The sequence below is a fragment of the Salvia hispanica genome, chromosome 4 (assembly GCF_023119035.1).
Source record: "Salvia hispanica cultivar TCC Black 2014 chromosome 4, UniMelb_Shisp_WGS_1.0, whole genome shotgun sequence".
NCBI lineage: Eukaryota > Viridiplantae > Streptophyta > Magnoliopsida > Lamiales > Lamiaceae > Salvia > Salvia hispanica.
In genome coordinates this window covers 27,878,856-27,888,537 of record NC_062968.1, presented here as the reverse complement: position 1 = coordinate 27,888,537, position 9,682 = coordinate 27,878,856, and the positions used below count along the sequence as shown (strand labels likewise).

The 9,682-nt window shown below is 36.5% G+C and overlaps 1 protein-coding gene across 1 annotated transcript; it reads right to left on the bottom strand.

Moving 5' to 3' along the window:
* Positions 1-159: 159 nt before the first annotated feature.
* On the bottom strand, positions 160-2,139 carry LOC125223294 (ethylene-responsive transcription factor RAP2-4-like). Its single transcript, XM_048126377.1, has one exon. It carries the CDS (start codon positions 1,497-1,499, stop codon positions 435-437), a length of 1,065 nt encoding a protein of 354 aa, XP_047982334.1. The 5' UTR covers positions 1,500-2,139; the 3' UTR covers positions 160-434.
* Between the last annotated feature and the right edge of the window lie 7,543 nt (positions 2,140-9,682).

The following is a 9,682-nucleotide window of genomic DNA, read 5'->3' as shown; positions in this document are numbered from 1 at the left end:
GTTCTTCGCATTCCAAAATTTTAAGTAACTTATTAAAATGTGAAAAAGAGTTAGTATAACACAGTATTAAGAAACGATGAGTGAAACTTATATCTTTGGATAATTAATTAATGGTGTTCTTAATTTGACATAAAGTAGTAAATTGGATGCACAACTCAATCACAAGAATTATAATGCAGCTAAATTCCACTAAAATAACAATTACACAAAAAACAAATTACAAAGGATCTCTCCTTAATCCGATTTAGCCATGCAAAAATCAGCTAAACCGGTTAATACAAAAACTAAACGACACATAATCAACAACAAATTACAAAATACCGCCTGCAAATGCCTAAAATTCCACCGCAGGCCCCTACAAAACAATAAATTTACATACTACTACACCAAAACAAGAACTAATTTGCAACAAAGGCCCCTCAACTCCCGGCAAATCACAAAGCCGACCAATCGATCTCGTATGATGGATACTTCTCCAACGACCCGAAATCCAACCCGAATTGCTCCTCCTCCGCCGCAAACTCCGGAAACACGAGCTCCGACTCAGGCGACAACCCGCCCGACCCGTCGCTCTCGGGCTCATTTATTTTGACCATTCCACCCTCTGCCTCAGTTGCTGAGGCAGAGGCTAGGGCAGTCTTTTTTGACTTTGAATTTGAATTTTTTGAATTCGAAGTCTTTTTCCCGCCCTTTTTGGCGTCAACGCTCTTCCCCTCCGCCAGAGTCTGGCAGATGGCGGCGAGCTTGGCGTCGACTGCGGCCTGGAGGGGCTTGTACTCGCCGAACTCGCCGCCGATGTGGGAGCCGCTGTGGCGGAGGTGGGGGAAGTTGAGGCGGGCGAAGTCGCCGCGGAGCTTGTAGGCGGCCTTGTCGTAGGCGAGGGCGGCCTCCTCCGCGGTGTCGAACGTGCCGAGCCAGAGGCGGGTCCGGTTCCGCGGGAGGCGGATCTCGGCCACCCACTTGCCCCAGTGGCGCTGCCGCACGCCGCGGTAGAGCTTCGTGGGCTTCGGCGGCGAGCCCGACTGCTTCATGGGCACGGGCCGCGGCCCGAGCCCGTGGGAGGTTGGAGGCGGGTATGGGTATTGGGCCGGGTAAGATATTTGGGCCTGGATATCTTGGATTTGAGTTTGGGAAATTGGGTTGAGGCCCAGATCGAGCCCAAATTGAGGGGTTTGGGCCGAGCTGAAGGAATATTGTGTTTGGGCCTGATCTTGGTAGAGATTGGGCTCAAATTGAGATGAGGAAATGGGGGAAGAAAAGTAGGAATTGGAGGGGAAGAAACCGGAGGGGGAGGGAGAGGAATAAGAAGGGGAAGGGTCTGTTTGCATAGAGAAGAATTGATCATTTGAATAAGGAGGGAAAGAAGGGGGATTGGAAGAAGTGGAAAGTGGTGAGGAAATAGCACTTTTCATAAAAGGCTCAAGTGCTTCCATTAATTCTCCACCTATAAATGGATCCACATCACCTGAGCTACTCCAAAAATTCATTGTAGCTGCCATGACAATATTAATTAATTCTAAATTAAAGAAATGGGGAGGGGAAATACCAAAAGTGCTTGTTTCTTAGTAAAATTCAAGAAACAAGGATGCTAAAATCAAAAAATATTGACATAGGAAAAGGAGGGAATTTTTTTTATTTTTTTTTGAAGAAAAAAAAATTGCTTCTTGGATTAGGGTTTAAAATAGGCAACCCTTGCAATCAATCCAATTTGGCTGGGAAAAAAACAGCCTTTTTTGAGGGAACGACAAATAAAGCCCTCAAAATTGGAGAAGCAGAAAATAGGTCACAAAAAATGAAAAAGAATTTGGGGTTAAATTATCCTAAAATAAAGGGATCTCGTTCTGGAAAAACACCTGGTTATCTTGAAATCCTGGTTCAAGTTTGCTTTTTGAAATGAATTTAGAATTGAAAACAAGGAAACAAACCCAGAAATCAGAGAAATTTCGAGAAACAGATGATTTGCAGAAAGGGATCTAAGAAGCGGGGAGTAACAGAAAAGGGGGAATTGAAGAATTAGAAATCTAGACTATCGCTCACTCTCTCTCTCTCTCTCTCTAGAAATGTGAAGTGTGTGCTAGTGAGATGAAGAAGAAGAAGAAAGTGCTCTCTCTCTCTCTCTTACCCTCACTCTCTCTCTTTTTTGTTTGTGGAGATAAGAAATCAGCTGCTTCTTTATATAGGGGTTTGAGTCATTGGATTGCGCTCCACTGCCACCTCCAATTCTGTAAAAAAAAATTATTTTTCTTGGTGCGTTCACACGAAAGTTTATTTATTTTTGGTGAATATTCTTTAATTGGAGCTGTTTAACTAGAGCTAGTATCCTCAAAATTTGGGGATTAAATAAATACGGTCTATAGTTTATTTTTCAACACAACAAATGATATATCCTTTGTACAAAATAGAGCTAAAATTAGTTTGTAAAGTTTAAACTTAAATTTTAAAAAAATATGATTAATAACTTTTTATAAAAATATTAATAACTTTTTCTCTATTTTTTTTTTCTTTTTCACAATATTTTTCTTTTTAAATATCATGGTATTAAAATAAAATTAATTTACTTAAATACAAATTTATATATGCATATAAATGTAAGTATAATGTCCTAAGCGAGAAAGAGACATAAGAACTGAAGTATGAATGGTTGTTGATGCATAGACACATGCAATGAGCTTACTTCTATTTTTAAAGGTGATTGTAATTTATCAGTAGGGCTACATTTTTGTGATTGTAATTTAACAGTAGGGACTATGTTTTCAATTATTAATTGAGTATATTTTTGAGTCGTTTATATTATTGATAGGAGCTTTTGCATTTTAATTTACCTAAAGTTTAAATATAATTTCAAAATTTATTAAAGAAAACAATAAAAAAATGAGTTTATTAGGGACTTAAGCCTCTTGTTTCGCCCATGGATATAAATGAACCAAAACACAAGACAAAAAAATGGATTTCAATAAATGTAAGTAGGATTAAATTGCATAACATATTCGAGAACATCTAAACAGATTTGATAGATGTGAATAGGCTATATCTTGTTTTTAGCATCCATCTAAATAAAACTCCTAAGGTAAAATATAGTTGGCCTAAGACATTTCACTCACATGAAGAACAAATACGTTTTGATTTATGAGTCGGGTGGTTGCAAATCGCACAATAATAAGGTTGGGATGGCATGGGTACCAAACATTGTACTCAAATGCAGTACTACATGAGTAGATGATTACTCAGCATCACTAATTTCTGCTATAACTTATAACCATCTGCAATACTATTGCAACGCCTCACCAACTTTTGTCATTCAAATATTACAATAAATTACAAATTTGAAAATACTAGCATACAAAGTATATCTGTGACGCCACACACAAATTTCTAAACAACATACCACACCAATAAACAATGGGCAATTTTATGATATTTTATCTTTATTTATTGAAAAAATCCTGTTTTTAGATGTAATCATGTAATGAATAAATCGAAATTGGTGAAATGATTCACGTTTATTAATGCTTGTCAGTTGGGTCTCGTCTTCAGTAAGCATTTCCACATTCGTTCGTCTCCGGCCATCGCACGTGTGCCACGTGGCCACAAACCGCCACGTGCCCGTCTATTCAACCGGTCAATTGTATTGTCTTGACTATTTTCTTGACCGTTGAGCGCCGGTGACCAGTTTCTTTATGGCTTTACGCGTAACTCCTCTGGCTTTTCACACTCCTTTTCCGTTTAAGACAAACAAAGAGAGTCAACATAGTACGAGCATCCGCAACGCTATCTCGTTGCGGTCTCGGTCTCATCTCGACGAGACGAGACGGCATTGAGACAGCGTTGCGGCTCCCGTCTCGTCTCGATGAGACGAGATGTCTCGACGCCCGACGCATCCCGGTGAGGCAAGCCTCGAGCTGGCAAGACACGCGCCCGGCGCCACATGGCGCGCGCGGACGGCTGGCGTGGGCGTCGGATTTATGACGTCATAATTCAATTTTTTTTTTAAAAATCAGATTTTTCAAAAAAAAAAAAAAAAAAAAAAAAAAACGGTAATATGACCGTTGAAAGGTCATATTTTTAATTTTTTTTATTATACTCTTCTCCATTCTCCATTTTACACACAAACACACATCTATTCTCTCATCTCTCTTTCTTTCCTCTCCAATCACTTTTATAAAATCATTCCTTTATTTTTTTCTTCTCCCAAATTTAATCAATTATGGATCCATTTGAGCAAATGCGTCGAATAATGGAAGAATCGCTAGAAGAAGATCGACGTAGGGAGGAGGAAGCCGCTGCGCCTCCTAGGCGACGCCGGACATACATCCACCGTAACCGGGAGGAAGCCGCCGCAAGGTTGGAACGTGATTACTTCAGTCCGAACCCAGTGTGGAGATATCTACTTCCGTCGCCGTTTCCGTATGTCACGCCCGGCTATTTTTGCATATCGCGAGTACATTGGCGGCACGGGAAGAGTTCTTCGAGAGAAGGGTTCGACGCCGTTGGCCGTCCTAGCCACACGACGCTCCAGAAATGTACTGCGGCGATCCGTTAGCTTGCAACCGGACAAACGGCGGATGCGTTCGACGAATACCTCGCACGTCGGAGAATCCACTGGGCGACTTTGTTTGTTGAACTTCTGCAAAGGCATCCGGGCAGCCTTCACCGCCGAATTTCCGAAGAAGCCAACCACCGCAGATTGTCAGTTTCTGCTCCGTCTTCACGAACAAGTGCACGGATTCCCCGGGATGCTCGGGAGTGTCGATTGCATGCATTGGCAATGGGAGAATTGCCCTGTGGCGTTGAGGGGGTCATACATGAGCGGCCACAAAGGCACCCACCCCACCGTTATACTCGAGGCCGTCGCCGACTACCGGCTATGGATTTGGCATGCGTATTTCGGGGTCCCCGGCTCGAACAACGACGTCAACGTGCTCAACAACTCCGACCTCTTTGCTGAAGTTCTGAATGGTAAAGCGCCGGCCATCAACTTCGTCGCTAACAATCGCCAGTATAAAATGGGGTACTATCTTGCCGACGGCATCTATCCGAAGTGGCCAACCTTCGTGAAGACGTTCAACAGCCTGCGGACGAAAAACAGTCTCTTTTTGCGCAGAAGCAAGAGTCTCGCTCGCAAGGATCGGAGAGAGCGTTCGGGGTTCTCCAAGCTCGATGGAACATTATCAAAGCCCCGGCTCGACAGTGGTTTATGGAGAATATGGTCGACATCATGTATACGTGCATAATCTTGCACTACATGATTGTCGCCGACGAAGGACCTGAGGCGGGAAATTGGTTCAACCCTGAAACCCCGGGAAGCTCAACCGCAAGTAGTCCGCCTCGAACGGGAGTGCATTCGTCTTTGCAAGAGCGGTTGTCTATTCGGGCAAGGACACGTGATTCTACCGCCCACGCCCAACTCCAGGAGGATTTAATGGAGCACATTTGGGCAAAATTTGGCAACCGTTAGATGATCGTCACTAGAGAACTCCTTCTTCTGCTTCTTTGCCTCCATTTTTTTTTATTTGAGTTTAAGTGTGCAATTTGTAATTTCTAGTTTTTTAATTATATCTTTTTTATTTTTTTAGGTATTTAAATTGTAATTTTATTTTATTTATAATGAAGTGTGTTTTTTATTAATTGAATTTGTTGGAATTAAAAATAAAAATGAAATTGAATGAATAGTTAAGAGATGGTTAAGAGATGGAGGGATGCAGGTGCTGTCTCTTAGTTAAGAGATGAGCTGAAAAGTACAGTGGGGCCATGCATAGAGAAGAGATGAGACGGTTAAGAGACGGATAAGAGATAGCGTTGCGGATGCCCTAAATCAGATTTCCTGTAGAACTGTTAATCTTTTTCTTTATGGATGATTTTAATGATAACTCTTTTTTTAATTTTTATGTGCATGATTTTGAATTTAACTTTTATTTACTAGAACTAGAGTAATATCATAATAATCAAGACTATTGCATACTCGCTCCGTCCATGATTAGTTATGTATGGATGATATTGATTTTAACGTGTAATTGAGAATGTGAAAGAAAAAAGAGAAAAAAATTTGATAAAGTAAGAGCATCCACGATGGATGCCCTAGTGGAAGTCCCAGTGAGAGCCCTAGTGGCTGTCACGTCAGCATGCCCTATCTTTCTGCAATGGTGGAGCCCTAGTGAATGATGCTCTATCTCTTATCCATTTTTCATTTCAATTTTAATGTTATTTTTTTATATTTTCACATATTATAAATAAAAAAAATTAAATACTAAATTAAATAAAAATCATGCATTACTTAATTTTTTTTTAAAAAATATAAATTATATATTTAATTTTAATTAAATAAAAAATAGCAAAATATAAATACAATATTATACAATACAATAAATTTAAATAAAACACTTACATTAATCGAATAAAATGAGTAAAGTATAATAAAGGTCAAAATAAAAAAAGTATGTTGAGTTTGGGACTTAAACACACAATCTCTATTATTTTCCAAGATATATTTACCATTTGGCTAAACGTAGATTATACATTGAAATCAAACAAACTTTTACATAAAGCAACATATAACTCTCTTTTAAGTGTAAAACTAATTGTCCCACATCGAAATCACAGAAATTTGGAGTTGAAAACCTATCTATAAAATTATCATTTGTCCCACATCGAAGTCACAATGAAAGTTGAAATTGAAAACCTATCTATAAAAGATTTACTCAAGTAATGCAATACTTGCTCATTTAGTGCGAAGGATCCGAAGTTAGGCGTTTATATGGATTTACCTGGCCTAATATTATCAATTGCATCATGCACTTGCAAACAGATAAACATTAATCACTCAATTATTGTATAATTAATTCCAGTAATATAATCATGATTTGGTCAGAATTCAATTTGTGACTGCGCCTTATTTATTCAGTTTCAAGCTTTGACAATTTAATTAATTAAGAAAAAAATATAGTATTATTAATTTGGCATCTAAGCACAGCTATGATGCGTGAGATATGAAATTGCAACTGCAAGGGAAAGATTATGACCACAAAATGCTCATATTTTAATTAAGTCAAATCATATAATAAGATATCTATAATAGTTGGTGACATTGAAATGTTTTTAAAAATGTTTATTAACTTTAAAGTATATTCGAGGGGGATTAAGCTCAACTAATTAACAATGTGTTTGATTTTTATAGATAATAATGATTAATATAGAAGAGTCATTTTCTGAAGTGCTGTTATTATTATTATAATTAATTAATTATTATGCTATATTATAAAGTATTTTCAATTTTATGTCACGACCGTGAGCAATCCAAATTAGTTGGCTCATCATGGTATTAATTAATTTATTCAATCTGTAATTCGTTGTTGTTAAATAAATGTCAAAATTAGTGTCTTTATGTGTTTGATTGGCCAAAAAAATTGAAATATTTTATTAATGTATGTCTAACATTAATATACTCACTCATATAGTCATATTAATTTACTGATGGAGTTTATTTCATCGAATGTTTGTGTCACATAATATATGAGTTATTTCTAGTTGTAGACATAAAAGTAAAATACAAATTGAATTTAGAATTGCATGAGCGATATATATACAATAAAAATATAAAATACTTATGCATATATGATAATGATATTAGGGCTCCCTTCCCCAAATTCAGTGTGTGGCATGTGAGATTTTGATAGTTGTAATTGCAAACAAAATTTGGCGTTTGGACATTTTGTTTGATAGTATCTATTTTTTTTATACAGTACAAAATAAAATGACGAGTTAGAAGTAAAAAACGGTTCAGAAAGAAAACTGCATTAAATAATTTGATTCTTGAGATAAGAATTGGAGCTGCCATGTATATATATATATAGTATTTATTACTCCATATAGTTAGCATTGAATATTCCAACGATAAATTAGAGTACTTAATAGTATAATCTAAACTGAAACCTCTTATCACTTCTTAGAGCATACTGATAGATATCATCAACTTAGTAACGGTTCAGAAAGAAAACTGCATTAAATAATTTGATTCTTGAGATAAGAATTGGAGCTGCCATGTATGTATATATGTAGTATTTATTACTCCATATGGCTAGCATTGAATATTCCAACGATAAATTAGAGTTCTTAATAGTATAATCTAAACTGAAACCTCTTATCACTTCTTAGAGCATACTGATAGATATCATCAACTTAGTAACGGTTCAGAAAGAAAACTGCATTAAATAATTTGATTCTTGAGATAAGAATTGGAGCGGCCATGTATGTATATATGTAGTATTTATTACTCCATATAGCTAGCATTGAATATTCCAACGATAAATTAGAGTACTTAATAGTATAATCTAAACTGAAACCTCTTATCACTTCTTAGAGCATACTGATAGATATCATCAACTTAGTAACGGTTCAGAAAGAAAACTGCATTAAATAATTTGATTCTTGAGATAAGAATTGGAGCGGCCATGTATGTATATATGTAGTATTTATTACTCCATATAGCTAGCATTGAATATTCCAACGATAAATTAGAGTACTTAATAGTATAATCTAAACTGAAACCTCTTATCACTTCTTAGAGCATACTGATAGATATCATCAACTTAGTAACGGTTGGTAAGATAAATAACTCATTTAAAGATGGATTCTTTGAATAAAAATGTTATTTTTGTACTCTACTAAATATGGCCTTTATGAAATAATTCTCCGCGCTAGGAAAATATCTTTAACAGAGAACCGCACGAGTTTAAATATAAAATTAATAAAATAAGATAGATAGAAAAAAAAATTAATTGATTGCTTAATGTATGAAAATAGAAAAAAAAAATAGAACTATAGATGGTTTGAACTTTGAATAAGTATCTTTATAATTTTGGCCAACTGTCAATATTTAACATCGAAAACTTGAATCAAATGTCGTTGATTTAGCATTCGATGAGTTAATTCAGTTTTATGACGCGGATACTTTGGTTGCTTACCAAAATTAAAATCATCTACAAATTCAATATACTATTTTAATTATGAAAAAAACGGTCCTAATTCATTATTAAAACACTTCAAAGATCGAACCATAAGAGCATCTCCAAGGGGAGAAGGTATATAGAAAAGGTATATCATCTATATACTTCCTCAAAAAGTGAAATATACCCTTCTAAAAAGAAATATACTCCAAAGAAAAAAGATATATAGGAAGGTAAATGATTTTGTAAACATAAAATAATAGTACGAAATGCATTTAAAAATTCATAAAGTGTGTGATACCTTTTCAAATACATTCTCCATTGGAGAATGGTTTTTCATGAAAAGAAGGCAAATGTGGTAAAGATACCTCTTCAACATGGGAAAATGTATAATACCTTCTCAAATACCTCTTCCATTGGAGAATAATTTTTTATGAGAAAAGGTAAATATGGTAGTTATATTAGTTTACCTCTCCATTTACCTCTCCCATTGGAGATGCTATAACATACCCGTACTTCCGAAAACAATAAATGGAAAATGAAATTATTAGCGAGGAATGGTAAGTTAGTTGTTGGTAAGCAACTAACCATGGTTAGAAGTAGTTGGTTGGTTGAAACCATGGTTCGGCTTTGGGCGGAAACTACGGAGAAGTATAGCGTGAGGAAATGCGCGGAACACGTGGGTGTCACGTGTGGGGACACAATCTCTATTTTGCGGCGCCACTCACTGTCTTATTATCGAG